Source organism: the organism of the source record quoted next, unplaced genomic scaffold, assembly GCF_019419815.1.
Source record: "Pyrus x bretschneideri cultivar Hongxiangsu unplaced genomic scaffold, Pyrus_bretschneideri_v1 Contig21, whole genome shotgun sequence".
Taxonomy (NCBI): domain Eukaryota; kingdom Viridiplantae; phylum Streptophyta; class Magnoliopsida; order Rosales; family Rosaceae; genus Pyrus; species Pyrus x bretschneideri.
Genome location: NW_025999513.1, coordinates 137,248 through 154,060, shown reverse-complemented (window position 1 = coordinate 154,060; position 16,813 = coordinate 137,248). Strand labels below are relative to the sequence as shown.

The 16,813-nt window shown below is 39.2% G+C and overlaps 2 protein-coding genes across 2 annotated transcripts; both read left to right on the top strand.

The window, feature by feature from the left end:
• The first annotated feature begins 911 nt into the window (after positions 1-911).
• Positions 912-10,337, top strand: LOC103948684. Its single transcript, XM_048584227.1, has 4 exons — positions 912-1,154; positions 2,252-2,674; positions 2,740-2,973; positions 3,046-10,337. The coding sequence occupies exons 1-4, from the start codon at positions 912-914 to the stop codon at positions 3,145-3,147; spliced, it is 1,002 nt and encodes a 333-aa protein (XP_048440184.1). The 3' UTR covers positions 3,148-10,337.
• Positions 10,338-13,578: 3,241 nt separating this feature from the next.
• On the top strand, positions 13,579-15,587 carry LOC103948683 (60S ribosomal protein L14-1). Its single transcript, XM_048584360.1, has 5 exons — positions 13,579-13,719; positions 13,836-13,937; positions 14,790-14,919; positions 15,002-15,114; positions 15,387-15,587. Exons 1-5 carry the CDS (start codon positions 13,717-13,719, stop codon positions 15,441-15,443), a joined length of 405 nt encoding a protein of 134 aa, XP_048440317.1. The 5' UTR covers positions 13,579-13,716; the 3' UTR covers positions 15,444-15,587.
• The last annotated feature ends 1,226 nt before the right edge of the window (positions 15,588-16,813 follow it).

Sequence of the window (16,813 nt, the reverse complement as noted above, 5' to 3'; positions counted from 1 at the left end):
CAGAAAACTCAAATCAAACCCTCAGTCGAATCCCAGCTACCTAGTTCATCAAGAATCACAATTTCAAACTCCAAAACATTGCTGGTGTTCGCGTCCGGCGACGGCAAGTTGATCCACGCCGTCCATAACATGTTTCTGGGTGTGGGATTGGAGCTGCTATCACGGTGATGAAGTGCGGCAACGTCATATATAGAAGCACTAGTCCCCAAATCCGATGACTTGACGCTCACGGCCCCGGTGCTGTTCTGGTTTTGGGCGCCCTGTCGAATTTCTGGGCCTCCTTCGGCGTGACTTCATGGCTCTTTGACTTGTTTGTGGTAGCTTTTATTGAAAGGCTCTTCATACCCACTTACAAAATGGTACTTTAGTTGATTTTGGTTTAAATTATGGGTTTTGATTGAAATTCTGAAGTGGGTTTTGTGTTGATAGTTGTGGGTTTGCAGGATATTTTGTTCTGGAGAAGAAGGTGTTGATAATGCAAAGTACAGCATCCCAAAATGGAAGACTGAAAATGCAAATTACAAACAGAGCAGAAAGACAAGGAAGAAGAAGGTGCACCCGTACATTTTTATCCTTGCATTTAATGGATATTTAACAAAAAAAATCACTTTTAACTAAATTTGCTAGCAGATTATACCATAAAAGTTTAAATCCTAATTTTTTTAAACTATTTTCCGATTACCTTATCACACAATCACACAAGTACCATTTATCCGATTAGGCCATTAAAAAATATTGGATACTTGTGTAAGATTGACTTCACTCCCTCTTCCTAGTTTCTATGCCGACTCCCCAATTGCCGGCATATCGCCGGAATATCGTCCGGTAGAGCCGATAATTTAAACACTACTCGTCATAGCCACTCTTTTAACGCTGCCCACACTCCGATTCAAGCTCGCTCGCTCCTCCTCATGGCTCTTCTCCTTCTTCTTAGACCGGTCCTCTTACTCTCTCTCTTACTATCCGCCCCAATTCTCCGTTCCCAAGCTGCCTCGGGATCGATCGCCGAAGAAGAAGATTTCTCGGAGGAGTTGCTTCTGAGGCCATTGCCGGATCGAAAGGTGCTGGCTCACTTCCACTTCCGGAGCAGGGCCCCACATACTAGCTCCAATGGCCTCCACCACCATCTCTTCCCCAAAGCCATATCTCAGCTGGTAGGTCCCTTTTTTTTGTTTAAATTGGCTAATTCGGGATTAGGGTGAGAAGTAAACGGATAAAGTTTGGAACTTGTATTGTTTAATTAGGGTTCCTAAGGTAGTTTGATAGCTGACTAGGTGTTTTGAATTTTTGGGATTAAGATTCAATTTTAGGGTTTATTGTGTCACTTTGGAGGCTTCTGGTGTTTTTTGTGTCATGTCGTCTATTTTGATGTAACTTTCAAATTAACACCGATTTTGCAAGTGGTGGTTTGTTTCGGTGGTTAGAGCCTTACTTTTCAATCCAAGTGCATCCCGAGTTCAAACTATCTCCCCTCCACTTGGAGTAGTTTAGATTAAAAATATCGCTTGTATTAAAAAAATAACAATCTCAGAATTCATTATATATGGCAATTGGAATTAGAAACAGGAAGTGTTTGACAATGAGGCAAGGAGAAAACTGTTAGGCTTTTGTTATAAATATTCTGTGGTGGAATTTGCAACTTGAATGTCATATGGGCACGATAGTTACAAGACTTACTTTTTTTCTTTTTTTTTTTCCGTGTCATTTAATCTTCATTGTGCATTGGGGAAGGTTATGTGTACTTGATTCTCTTATGTTAATCCAGATTGGAACTGACATTTTAAAAGTTTTCTATCACACTATCTTCTGCTTCTGCTTCTCCAGTATGTAACACATCCGGATCCTGACAACCCCCTCTACCTTTTTTTAACATTCATCTCAGTCTTACTGCTAGCACAACCCAACTGTCCACTTGCCTCCACAAATTTTCTATGAATTTATGAAAATTGTCTGAGCAATGCGCTAAATTCCGTCTTTGGCCAAAAGTTCAAAAATCCCGGTGTGCTAATATTTTCGCCGACTGGTGCGCTGCTTATACTAAAGACTTTTTCAGCGTTTCGGTCGAGGAAGTCTCCGATAAGCTTTTTGGCGACCGCCTTAAAAAGACTCTTGCCCCAAAATCCAAAGAAACAGCCCAAGGTATACAACTTTTTTTGTTACTTTTCTTGCTTGTTTACTTCGAACTTCTTTTTTATTCAAGCTGTATTTTTAGGTGGCCGAACCATAAAAAGGGCCAAGGTGATTGCAATAGCTACGGCTAAAAGGAAACTCACAAAAAAAGGTGAAGGCTGCCGCGCCGGCTTCGTCGGGTAAACGCCCTCACCTAGAAGTTGAAACGGTAGGAGACGCTCCTCGGCCCAAAAAACTCGTCAAGAAATTGGCTAAGAAAGGGGAACAGGAGATTCACGTTATCTCTGGTCAAACCACGGGGGCAACTATTCCTAGCGTTTCTCTTCTTCCTCTTGTCGTCGAAGCTTCGATCGCGATACAGCTAGACCCGTCGATTGAGCCAGCCATTAATTCAGCTGTTGAGCAGCTTGCAACTTCAGCCCCGGTTGTTGCTTACGCCAAACCCAACTCGGTGGCTATCACCCTGGAGGAAGCGACTCCTTCGGCTAAGAAGAACTCCCTTCCTATCCCAAAGAAAACTACAGCGATCATCATGGAAGAAAAGGTATAAAATTTATAATGTTATTTTATCTGAAACTCTTTGTCTAATTATTAACCCTTGTTGTCTAGGATAATAAGAGTGAAGGTCCCCAGTTGGTAAGGAGGTCTCAGCCGGCCAAGAAAACCACTCTTAATCCCCAACTGGTGGTCGAAACGGCTAGTCAAGTCGAGCCTCCCTCGGTCGAAGCCAATCCCGATCCTGCAAGGGCATTGTTGGTTGAACTGGAACCAACAGCAGTGACTTCTGTTCACCCTCAGGATCAAAATATTAGCATTCATCCTCAAGAAGTTACTTCGAATTTTGTAAGGTCAATCACTTTCTCTCGTTAGTTTTACTATAACAAGTCTAAACCGAGAACAAATATTAAATGGCAGGTGCCCGATTATTCATTTCACCGAAAATTCTATGCACTGAAAGGTGTTATCTATATTTCTTGGCCACCTCAGTGGCCATCGAATGTGGATAAACTCCATTGACTGCATGAATTAAGAGGCTCCCTTAAACACTGGGCTCAGCCTCTAAGTTCTCTAGGTTCGAGCAATGAACCAGCAGATACAGCCAAAGTCTCATCTCAGCAGGTCCTAGAGCAAACTTCCCCTTTCTTGTCATTCTTCTCGCTTAATTTTTCTAAACATACATATATCCTTAATGCAGGTCCTAGAACAAACTTCCCCTTTCCTTGCTAGCTCTTCAGGGATGATCGGTTCCTTCGCCGCCACAACGGGTTCGGCTGAAACGAATGCCATTGCCAAGTTACAGGCGCTTTTATCCTTATCAGCCTCTTAAATCCTTGAATGCAAATGCCTTAATTCCATGGGAGAATGTTTGAAGGACCCTGCAGTCGACGGCCATCTGAGCAATGACGCCGTCACCCGAGTGTCTTCAACCTTAGAATGAACTCGAGAATATTTTGGTATCTTCGAGAAAGCTCTTCGGGCCACTTGAAAGCTGCAACGGTTGTTCAAGAAGCTCTTCGTCTAAAGGTCGAGGTGCTAAAGGTGAAGAAAGACCAATTGGCCGACCCTGCAAAGGATTTCGAGTCGAGCAAAACTTGTTTGATTGAATACACAGCTAGCACGAAGCGGATCGAACAGTTGAAGATGGATAAGAGAAATCAACAAGCTGAGGTCACCATGGGCAAAGTGAGGTGGTTGGAGTTGAAGGCCGTCCTTGAAGTTTTTCTTCCTTCATCACCCTAGACCTGTTTAGTTGTAAACTGGTCCATCAGCTCTACTTGTACACCTTTTTCATGAACTTAATGAAATGAACTTTTATTCTCGCATCTCCCAAGTGACTAGATAATATGTTTTCAAAAATTTTCCATTGATTGGCAGTTTATGAATTAGACCGGTTTGATCTTTAAGGTGGTATGCCCCCTTGCCAGGAACTTTATGGACGACGAACGGTTCTACCTAATTAAGCGACCATTTCCTGAATCTAGGATCTTTGATTCCTAAGGGCAACACAGTCTGCCAAACTAACTCTCCTTCATCGAACCTTTTTTGTCTGACTCGTTGGTTATAGGCTCGTTCAACAATCTTTTTATGTGCCACCAACAAATTATAAGCATCGAGTCAAGTTTCCTTCAGGTCTTCTAACTTTTGTCTCATCAATTGATTGTATTCGACACTGAACATACTACTTTGTTCAATTGCTCGCAACGAATTTATACTTAACTCGACTAGTAACATCGCGTTGTATCCATAAGTTAGCGTATACAGAGTTTTCCCTGTTACCAACCGAAGCGAAGCCCAATATGCCTATAAAACCTCGTTTAACTTTAAATGCCACATACCAGGCTCTTCTTTTATTGTTTTTTCAAGAGTGCCGATCAACACTTTATTACTTGCTTCGGCTTGTCCATTTGCTTGTGGATAATACAGCGTGGACTTTTTGAGCTGAATTTTTAAACTTGCGGTGCACTCTTTGAATCTGTCGGACGTAAAGATTGTACCATTGTCTGTTATGATTATCTCTAGTACGCCGAATCTAGTTTGATATTTTCTTCCACAAAATTACAAACCTTTTTAGACGTTAACTCGGCGTATGACTTTGCTTCAACCCATTTGTTGAAGTAGTCTGTTGCAACAAGTATCCATGCATACTTAGCTGATCCAGAAGACAACGTAATTTTTTCGATTACGTACATGGCCCATCCTTTGAATGGCCAAGGTTTGGTGACTGAGTGAAGTAATTTGGCCAAGACTCGTTGTATAGGCCCATGAATTTGACATTGTACACATCGTTGTGCATACTCGATACAATTCTTCAATATATTCAGCCAGAAATAGTCGTGTCGTTGAAGCAGCCAACGCATCTTGCACCCAAATTGATAAGCCCCGCAAATTCCTTCATGTACTTCTGCAATTGCTTGGACAACCTCTCGCGGGCCGAGGCATAATAACAATAAACCATCCTCACATTTTTGGTACAACTCGCTCTGATACAACACATAATTTGTGGCATAGACCTTTGTCATGCGGTCGTGTTTGTTACTGAGGTTATCAAGATATCACATGATTGACCTTCTCCAATCGTCTGGTAATGTCTCGATAGCGTACACGTCTACAGGATCTCCTCGTTCTAACAATGAAGGTAAGGACATTACTCGTGTATGGATCACGTGATCGTGTTGGAGAACTTGTTGATTGACCAAGGTCGAGTGTGATCGTCATACTACGGGTATCACTCGGCCTAGCTCAACCCAAAGAGTCGTGCGTCGGAGGCTATTTAAGCCAACTCGTCTGCATCGGTATTTTAAACACGAGAGATATGTTTGAACATGATACCATCAAACGACTCGTCCAAATAGCTGGCAACCATGTGATAGGGCGGCAGAGTACAACTCATGCAGCGGAAAGTTCCATTGAGTTGGTTAATCACAAGTTCTGAATCGCCGAGGACGAGTACGTGGGCTGCCCTTAAGTCGTGAAGGACGTTGATGTCGATGATAAGGGCTTTGTATTTGGCCTGATTATTTGTGCAATCAAAATCAAGCTTGAGAGAAAAATACTAGTGATGTTGATCTGGGGATTGAATGATAATTCGAACACCATCCGAGGCTGAAGTACTAGAACCATCAAAATACATTGTCCAATAATTGTCACGTGTTTCCACCATGCCGCTTTCAATGTCGTTACCCCCGAAACCATATGGAGAAGAATGTTGAGCTAAGAAATCGGCAAGTGATTGCCCTTTGATAGCTTTTTGTGGCACGTACTGGAAACTAAATTCGGATAGTGTCATTGTCCATTTCCCAATTCGGCCTTTGACCATTGGTCGAGTGAGCATATATCGAATAACATCAGTTAGGGCGATGACCTGAGTGACAGAAGGGAACATGTAATTTCTACAGCTGAATAATTGATTTCAGGTGAGTTAAGATTCTGGCTGAGATAAAAGATGGCATGTTCACGCCCGATATAGTTTCCTTGTGCGAAAAGGCAATCGATAGACTCTTTGGCCGCCGAAATGTATAGCTTAAGAGGTTTACCATGTCGAGGCGGCACAAGGACGGGTGAGGTTGTAAAGGAAACCTTGCCGCTTGATGTTCTTCACGCCACTCAAACTTGTTCGAATCCTTGAGTTTCAAAAGCGTAGAGAACGCCTTCATTTTTCCTACTGAATTAGCTATGAAAAGACGAAGAAAGTTTATCTGGCCAAGTAAAGACTAAAGTTGCTTTTTGGTCATGGGGGGTGGAGCGTCCATGATTGCGCAAGCTTTGTTTTCGTCCACCTCTATGCCACGATGATGCACAAGGAAACCTAAGAAATTGTCGACTGATAAGCTGAATGGCTAGGTTCATTTTAAAGCCATGCTGGCGCATACGAAGGAAAACTTGCCGAATGTCATCTAAATGGGTTTGGCGGCGTTTCGATTTGACGACTACGTCGTGATATATACCTCTATGATTATACCAATCAGGTCATGCAAGATGGTATTCATGGCACGTTGGTACGTGGCACTAACATTTTTAAGGCCAAATGGCATGACTACCCATTCATGTCCTAAGTGCCCCCAGACAACAAAAGGCAGTTTTTTGAACATCGGCTTCAACGATAAAGATCTGATTGTAGCCAGCATGGCCGTCCACGAAAAGACAATATTTCATGATTGGTCGCAGTGTCAATTAACAAATCTGAAATTGGCATCGGATATTCATCTTTGGGGGTTACTAGATTCAATTTACGAAAATCGATGCAAATGCGTAGAGCGTCGCTTTTCTTTAACATTGGTACGATATTCACCAACCATTCGACGTATCAAGCTATCCGAATAAACCTGGCTTTTAAAAGCTGAACTAGTTCATCTTTTATGCTGAGTTGTACTTCAGTCAAGAATCACCGAGGGGGTTGGCGAAAAGGCTTACAACCATCTTTGATGCGTAATTCATGCTCGACAAGGTTTCGATCTAGACCAGACATCTCATGGTAACTCCAAGCAAAACAATCTTTAAACTTGTTGAGTAATTTACAAAGTTCAATTTTCATGAATTGAGGTAACAATGCACTAACAAATAGCGGCCGAGGGTCATCGGCCGTTCCAACATTTATTTCCTCTAATGGGCTTTTGACTTGGGGCCGACTATCTTCGAGCTCGACCGAGGTAGCTTGAACTTCATCAAGGGATAAGACGGGACCATTATCTCTTTCGGTGAGAAACTCCACAAGGTTTACGCCCAAATTTGGTTGTTTGGAAATAGTATACCAATGGGCCAGCAGTCATTCCGTAGTAGATGAAATCACGGCCTGGTGTTCGGTGTGTTTGGTATCAAACATCAGGATCGGTAATGAGGTCAGCCAGCTCGAGTCTCGCCGAATCTTGTTGAATAGTCTTGGCACCAACCTTGATGGCTTTTTGAACCAAAATCTAAGTCTGCATTCCTTCATCGTTAAGACCATTCAAGGTGATGTAGTCGACGTAGTCGTCAAAGTAACGTGCATGGATCATGTTAGCCTTGAATGGCTAATTATCGGCTAGATGAACCACAACCGATTTGTTGTCCCAAAATATGAAAACTTGATATAACGATGAAGGGATACAACCTATTTGATAAATCCATTCTCAACCGAGCAATGTGTTATATTCAGTCTTTGAGTCAACGATGAAGAATGCAGTCATGTGATTGCGACCTGCGATATTGACTTCTAACGGAAGTTCCCCTTAGTCTGGGATTTATCTCTGACGAAGCTACTCATGGTGACTCCTGATGGGATAAGTTCGTCATTAGAGCGACGTAGTGCTTTCATGATGGAGACGGGTATGATGTTGACCATTGCTCCGTAGTCGACGAAGATTTGGGAGACTGGATATCCTTCGATGTGAGCTGTGACATACAACAACTTTAAATGATGAAGATTGGCTGAAGAAGAGTGGGGAAACAACTCGGTAAGGGCTACTTTGAGTTTGTCTTCTTTGCTTACTTGCTCGTCTTCCTCCATGATGATGAAGTTGACTTGCATTGCTTCTTCGGCAACCACATCACCATCCAAGAAATTTGGTTGGGACGTGATTGGCTGAAATTCAATCAGTAGAATGTGGACCATGCTAATATCCATGTTGTCGAGAACCGAAGGGCTCATTGGGTTACGGTCGTCGTCTTCTGACTATCGAGCAAAGTATCCTATTTTGGAGTGTCATAAACCTGATTAGTTTTCTTTTCAAGTAATTGTTCATGTGATGCATCCAGCATTCCAGTTTCATTCTAATTGCTATCCCCGAGTTTGCTCGACATTAGAAACCGGTCTCATCCTTGGGACGCCTTACTGGTACGCTCTTGATAGGTAATTCGGGCATCTTTCGTGTTTAAGTAAGCATCTAGAAGAGACACGGCTGAGAAAACTTCAAAATGGTATCGTAAATATTAGAGGTCTTCAAGGGAGAAAGAAAGCTCAGTAGTATCTATGTTAGTATATGGGTCGACATCGAAGCCAAGAACTCGAGCTTCTCGTATATCCTAGAACCTGGCCATCATTCCCGAATCAGTAGTCTTTTGAATAATTTGTTCGGCATCAAGGCAAGTTAATGCCAGGCCAAGCGCCTCTTGACACACCTTTGGTAAGCCATACAGGTCATTAATGGAATATTTCTTGGGAAATTTCTACATGTACTCTAAGGCTTCGCCGAGAAATTGAGGGTGTAGATTTCATCGGACCTTTATTAATGGCTTTTGTGAAGGCAATGGAGGAAGTTTGCTTTCTGCTTCCTTCCTGAGATGTTCGAAACGAGCCTTCATTTCCCTAGGCTAGAGAAAAAGTTTGATGTGCTTCTTAGACTCTTTTATCGTGGTCTCAAAATTGTGATCGATCGCCTTCTTTCCGTGAAGTAATTTAGCCATGGTTGCTAGAGGTTGTCGATCATCTTCGTTATCTATTATTTCTTTCGGCTGCCATTTGGTAGCCAAGGTAGCTTGAGCTGCTTGTCGACGGGCCATGCAGTCTATTCACTGGCACTAGCGTTTCTGCGATTTGGAAAGTGCTGTATACACGCAGGTAGGAGAATTGTAACTATACCACATTTGGTCGCATGGCTCGGGTGGCTTGAAGGTCTTTTGGCTCATAGAATAACTCGAGTTGCTAGAGTTGCGCGCATAATAGTCCTCGTTATAAAATGGTGTGTCAAAATCAAGGCGTCATCTGGCTGAAGGTTGCTCATCGATCCGTGTCTGAGGGTTGAGTCTATCGAAAACTCTCTGGCATTGTTCTACGCCGAGCACTTTTTGAGGTGTCGTTACGGCCGTAGGAGGTGGTTGTTTATAGCCTGAGGTGGTCTTTTAGCTTGGTGAAGATGACATTTGCCTTACACCGCCCATCTGCTTCTTTTGCGCTGAAGGCTGACATAAGCTCGACTACAACTGGTCCTAAAAAATCTCTAGGCGACTTGTTTGAAAATAAATCAATCTTAAGTTGTGGTCGAGAGTTCTGCTTTGGGACGTGTTGCATTGGAATGAACTTAGCCTTTCCTTTGCCTTTGTCTTTAGGCAAATGAGCATGTACCATGTTTATTGTTGTCGTAAGATATAGGTCGATATCGATGCCCATTTTCTTTTCTGGAAACTTGAGTTTATCATTGTCAATCCAACTTTGGATGACGTCTTGAAATACGACACAATTGTTTGTCTTGTGCTTGTTCAAGTTATGGTACTTGCAATACGTTTTTCCTTTCAATTCTTCAGCTTTGGGGATATTATGCCCAGGCAGAAGTTTGATAATTTTGGCAAGTAGCAATTGATCAAAGATGGCGTCGGCCTTAGTAATGTCGAAAGTATAAACTTTCGTTGATTTGATAAGAGGCTCTTCAGGGGCCGAGCGAGTTTTGGCATCTTTGGGATTGACATGAGCCAACGCCTTGCATATATATGGCTTGTCAATTATTATATCGGCCGCGTCTATACTAGCATATTCTTCAGCTTCGGCCGACGTATAACTGACCGTGGGGTTTTTGTAAATTGTTCCTCTGGACGGGGACTTCGAAGCCTTCTTTTCTCAGAGTAAATAGTCGTATTGCTCGACATGTTGAGCTAATTCGTACATGTCACGGAAGAGTAATTTCTACAACATAATCCAGAGGAGTAATTTCTACAATACAATAAGAGTAAATTACTTTTAAATGCTTTTAAGTCACCCTAAGATTTTTCTTGTTTTTCACTACTAAACTTGATTTATAATTTTTGGGTGCAGGTGGAAGATCCTTTAATTATTTATTTTTTTATTAGAAGCCTTTACTTATTTTGATTTTGAACCGGATGTGTATTGTGGTGAATATTTGGTCGACAACTTTGTTATTTTGAAGAGTAGGAAGCATTGAAATTACAGCCACTGGAAACAATAACTTTGCTCTTAATTATTTTTCCATATCTTTCTCGTTTTAAGATTGAGTGCGCCTGTCATTTGAGTAACGTATTGTCATGCAATATATCATAGTGAATAAAGAATATAAGGAGCAAAAGGTCAATGCATAAGAAATCATTCAGCCATATGATGAGTTGTATAAGATACCGTTTTGTCTTATTACAATTTACAACCATAGGCTCACTTGTACTTACAATAGCAAAAGGCTATTAACACTTTGTATGTCACTAAAAAATTGTAGCATTTGATACAACAAATCCAATTCTATACATCTAACCTAAAATGAACAGTAGTTATAACTGAAAGTAGTAATATGAAGCAACCCAAAATCCAATTCAAGTTGTCTTTCATTCTTGCAATCTGACACCCCCAAAAAACATTAGAGAGAAAAGCATAATCAAATGAAAAAAGTTCTCATAGAAGTTCTCTTTCAATCCATGGATTTATACCCGAAGGACATAGGGCATTTCCTGGAGTTTCATCAGATCTTGATAGACATTCTTTTAGTTCCTGGCACATACCAAAATCCCACTTAATCAAATACAATGAATTAGTAAAAACAAAGACACTTTAAGACCCAATTTGTTTAACTAGACTCATAAATTGCCAAAGTCTTGTGAATCGATAAATAATAGAAAGGACACAAACCATAAAACAAAGCATTCAAGTCTTGCGTATCGCGTTTGTAATTTTTTCAAGTACCTCTACCTTTTACTTTCTCTCTAGCTCTCTTTTTTAAATAGAAAGCTAGTATTTCCCTAACATTTATAATACAAAAATTTCAGGTTTAAGAAGAAAACAAGAACAGAGACAGAGTTGGTGCCCCAATTAATTGAATAAGCAGAGCAATTACTTGACATGTAGCGATTGTAAAAAGAAAATGCTCCAAATAAGCAAAAAAAAAAAAAAAAAAAAAAAAAAAACACACACACACACACAATCTAAGATGACCCACCCCAGAATTTACACAAGCTAGAATCCAAAAAGGTAAAATAAAATTCAAGCAAGAAACTGCAGTCAGATTCAAGCATGCTTAAATCAAACCCTAAAATTCATGCAAGCTAGAATCCAAATAGGATTAAAAAAAATTCAAGCAAAAAATTACAGTACCTGTAACATGAGATTTCTGGTTTTTGCAGTTTATGGATTTAATTTCAAGCAAAAAGAGATGAGATTCAAGCAAAAAGAGAGGCGAAGGGAATTTTATGTTTTGGTGGAAAAGAAAGATTGTAGTTTGTGGATTTGATTCAAGCGAAAAGGGAGGCGGAAAAGGAGGTGGAATACGAGGGGCAGCAGTTATTGGTTTTGGCAGAGAACTCTAACGGTGTTAGGGAAAATGAAAATCCAACTATTGTTTTTCATTTAATAATTATTATGCCATGTGTCATTCATTTATTGGTGGGTACTACTAGCTGTCAATGCCACGTGGTGGTAGTGTACCATCTAATAATTTCTCGGTGATGTCATAATTATTTTTCTAATTAGCTTTGCATTTACAATTTTACCTTTCTATGTTTGAAAGATGAGTTTCTTTCTCCTTATTTCTCTTTTTTTTTTCTTCGGTGTGTCTCTCTCTTTCACTCCTCCTTCTTCCTACTTTTCTTTTTCTCTCTCCTCCTCCTTCTTATTGTTCCTTCTCTCTTCATACTCCTCTCTCTCTCCCCTTCTTCTTCTTTGTGTTATACCTTAGATTTATGAGTTTTTTTTTAATGCATTATTCTTAAAATTATTGTTTAGCGCTACTTAAGCCTTGCCTAAGCATTAGACGGTTGGTCATCGCCTTGATTAATGCTAGGCATTTGAAAATTAAGAAAGGGCGCGTAGACCTACTTAGGCGCTCACCAAGCTAACCTAGAAGCCTGCCTAGACCCGCCTGTGTCACAACTATCACTTAGATAGAAAATAAATTACTTCCATGTTGCATTTTATTTTATTTTTTCACTAGAATGTAAGAGATGTGGAGCAAAAAATAATCAAGAAAATTATGAAGGCGACAAGTGGACTTTTGGGTGAAAAAGATAAAATTACCCTTGAAGCACATCGGGATTCCCACATGCATACAACGAACAATAACGGCTCAATCGGGGTCAAAGGTGATCAATATGGTATTTATTCGAAACCCCCCTCATCACTACTCATCCAATTATCACCCACAAAATAACTCCCAATTATTCCTTTCAAATTGGGATTAATTACCAAACTAATTGCAAGATATTATTTGACATAATATGTGCAATAATATTAAAAATACCACCATAAGTGGCCGGTCCTTATTTCTCTAAATAGGGCCAACCACACCCCTATATATAGTCTCATATTTCTCCAAAAACCTAAGTTCATTCTCTCCCTAAAATTCTCTAAACACTTTCTCTCTCAAATTCTAACTTTGACATCGGAGATTCTTCAGCCAAAGCCCCCCCCCCAAAAAAAAATTCATTGTGGGCGCGTGAGGCTCTTGGCCTTGATCTTAAGTGTTATTTTTTTGTAGGTGCATAATACTTGGATGAACACTCATTATATGCTTATTCCCTATGTTTTCAATATGTTCTAATACTTTATAATATAGATAAATGTCATTCTACTTTGCGACTTATGTATTCCAATACAATTATGTATTTTTTAAGTATATATTGGCACTTACTTATACAATATAGATAATTTACTTAGAACCATCTAGTCCGCCTAGGCTTTTGCCTAGACGCCTAGGCACTAGACTCTAACCCACTGCTTAATTAGCGCTTAGCGTGTTTTAGATCTTTGATTTTATGAGAATGATTGAGATTTTCTATTTTTTATTCTTTAGTTTATATTTTCTAAAAGTGTTTAATTTTGTGGTTTTGATATTTGGATAAATAAATTTTGAAAATGAACTTATAAAAATGTTAGAATTTAGCAATTAATCTTGCAAAAGTGCATAAATTCTAAAATAAATGTGGCAGAATTATTAGAATTTTAAAATTAATCTTATAAAATTACTAAAATTTTAAAACTGTCACAATATTTGATTTATAAAATATATTTCGAATAAATATTCTTTAACATTTGAGGGTACCGGACTCACCTGACTCAAATTTAAATTATTAATTCTGGTTCGCAATGACAATGACAAAACCCTAAATCCCCGACCTTGACTACACTTGCTCTTCTCCGCTCCGCCTCCTCTACTGCCAGAGCTGTCACACAGAACCAGAAAAATGGTGAGCTCTCTCGTCTAATCCATGGCGTTTATCTTCTCTGTATACTCTCTAGAAACGACTTTGTTTCGTTGTTCTTCTTGGATCTCATCCTGTCTTTTTTTTTTTTTTTTAAACAGCCTTTCAAGAGGTACGTTGAGATCGGAAGGGTGGCTCTCGTCAACTACGGCGAGGACTATGGGAAGCTCGTCGTCATCGTCGACGTCCTTGACCAGAACAGGGTACCCTTCTCCTTCCTTTTTCCAATTTTATTTTATTTTTTATTATTTGATTTTATCAAATTTCAATATTTGTTTGTAAATTTTGAATTTTTTACGCATTCTGTTTTTCTGAGTACAAAACTTGAGGGGAAATAGGGGGAAATTGTACTGGTGTTCATTTGGGTGTACTTCGGAAGCTTCAGTGCTACATATATTTGTTTTTTCCTCAAGAATTTTGGAGCTAGTAAGCATATTCTGTGCTCTGAGTTGAGTTTTTACTATTGTTTTCGTAATCTCGAACTAACAATTTATGACAAACTCAACAATTCCATAAACAATAAGGCTTTACTGTGTTGTTTGAGTTGTACTTGGATATATAAATGAGGTCAAATGAACTAATGGAATAATAGGTTCTTTAGTAAAGAAAGAGTTTTGGATTGATATACGAAAATTTAGAATTTCGTCTTCTCCCATTGTGTTTTTTATGCATAATTTCTCGGGTGTATGTTATGATGTCTTTAGAATTATAGTTTTAATGTACGAAAATCTGTTTCATTGAGTCTCCTTTTAGAAGGGTTAAATTTTAGCATTTCTTAAAACTTATCCTCTGGGCCTTGCATTTTGTTACTTTGCTACTTGCCAGTGAGAAATTTTTATCTAAACTTTTCGTTTCACTGCAAATTATAATGTGATTACCAATCCAATCTGATCCGAATTTCCTTGAGTTGTATAATTTTTAATTGGTGTTGGATTGGGCTTCAATCAGAACCAGTTCAATCTCTGCCCATATGTAATTGTATGATTGGTCATCTTTTTTTATGTTTCTTCTGCATTGACGTCAGTGTTTTGATCCTCTAGTAATTGTCTCTGTAGGCTCTGGTTGATGCCCCTGATATGGTGAGGTCCCAAATGAATTTCAAGAGACTTTCTCTGACTGACATCAAAATCGAAATCAAGAGGGTCCCCAAGAAGAAGGAACTGCTTGCTGCCATGGAGACCGCTGGTAAGCCCAAAAACTTGTAAACGGTAATAGTCTTGTTTTCATGTCATAGTTTTATTCTAAATATTTGTATACATGTTGGCAGATGTGAAGAAGAAGTGGGAGAACAGCTCGTGGGGTAGAAAACTGATTGTTCAGAAGAGAAGGGCGGCTCTTAATGACTTTGATCGGTTCAAGCTCATGCTGGCTAAGATTAAGGTTGGTTATTTTGCCATTAATAACTACTCAGTTTCAAACTACGTATTCGTTTCTGTAAAATAATGACTTTGATCGGTTCAAGCTCATGCTGGCTAAGATTAAGGTTGGTTATTTTGCCATTAATAACTACTAAGTTTCAAACTACGTATTCGTTTCTGTAAAATCGCATGTTTCCTTATGTGGCTTAGTTTGGAATGTCTGTAGACGGTTGCAATTGTTCATCTTTGTCATGTTGAACTCTGTCAAATTAAATCCCTTTTCCTCATTTGCAGAAAGCTGGGCTTGTCAGAAATGAACTTGCAAAACTGAAGAAGCAGAGTGCAGCTTAGGCAATAATTTTAGTTTACAATTTTATCATGGATTTCTTTTTCGAAACTGTATCGGATCTTTTATCAATTTTAGCTTTTCAGAGATTTTTTCCGTTTCTAATATCATTGACACTGTTTTGATATATAGATTTTCAGTTTCCTGTATGGATGATTTGTGTTTTTTGATGGGGATTCTGCACCTAAAAGTTTCCATAACCAAGAGTTAGTATCAGTTGTAACGTGAGTTGAAATCGAGTTCATCACAAATGTATTTTGTACCCGCCCATACATGTGAGTTGAACTTGAGAATTGGAATAATTTTGATTGGGAAATGGTTACCGCGCACTCCACTTGATCTCCCCACTCTTGTTTAATCGTCTGTTAATTCTTTTCGATTTATTCAGTCTGATTCTTAGAAACAAAGAGAGATGTTTGACTAGTGTGTGAGAGGCTAAAAAGAGTGAAAATCACTTCTCTTGTTGTGGCCTATATATAACCAAGGGGTGTGGCATGGAGAGAGAGTGGAGAATGGACTTAAGGAATTGTGTGTTAATTCTCCAATCCTTATGCCTTTATTTATAGTAATGAGGAGAGAAACTCGCTCTCCAAGTAATACAAATGTGTACTTTAGCGGGTACAAAAAACTAGATTTGGTTTGCAGATATAGTCATTAGTAATGCTTTTGCGGTTTTCTTTAATGTGGAGAAAATTGGGATTCCCTTTAAAAGATTTTATTGCTCATGTGGTTAGGGAGTACTTACAGGAACTTCGTTTTGTTTATCAGACGCTAAAAGAATCGTGCAAGTGAATGAACTTATGAGGACTGGCTTATAGATGGATGAGTTCCTAATCTGTGTGACTACCATGTTTAATGTTATTGTCGATTCTTCATTATTCCATTCATGGTAAATCAAGTTGAAATTTCATTCATCTCCTGCAACCTATTGATTTGTCTATTTTACTGTTCAGGTTTGTCAAAAACTTGATCAAATAGCAGACTGTCAGTGTAATTTGAGTTGGTTGTAAATAGTATCATCTCTTTTGTAAATAACACTTTAAATTCATCTCTTTCAGTATAAACATATTATATGTAAAATAATATCATTTTAAAACGGTCATAAAATCCGCGGCATCGCGCAGGGGCTCAATTGCTAGTAAAAATCTATAAGTATATTATTAAGAGATAGTTGGTTGATTTGATTCTTTTTCCTTACTTAATCTTTGTTTAAGTTACTCGATTTTTGTATTAATTACAAAAGATATTACTATTCTGATTTATAGTACTAGTGATTTACACACTTTTTTTACCTGTCACACACCTTTATTAATTTTTGTCACTGATCTTCTTCAATTCATTTAATTAGACGGCCAAAACTTGAGAGGGTCTATGA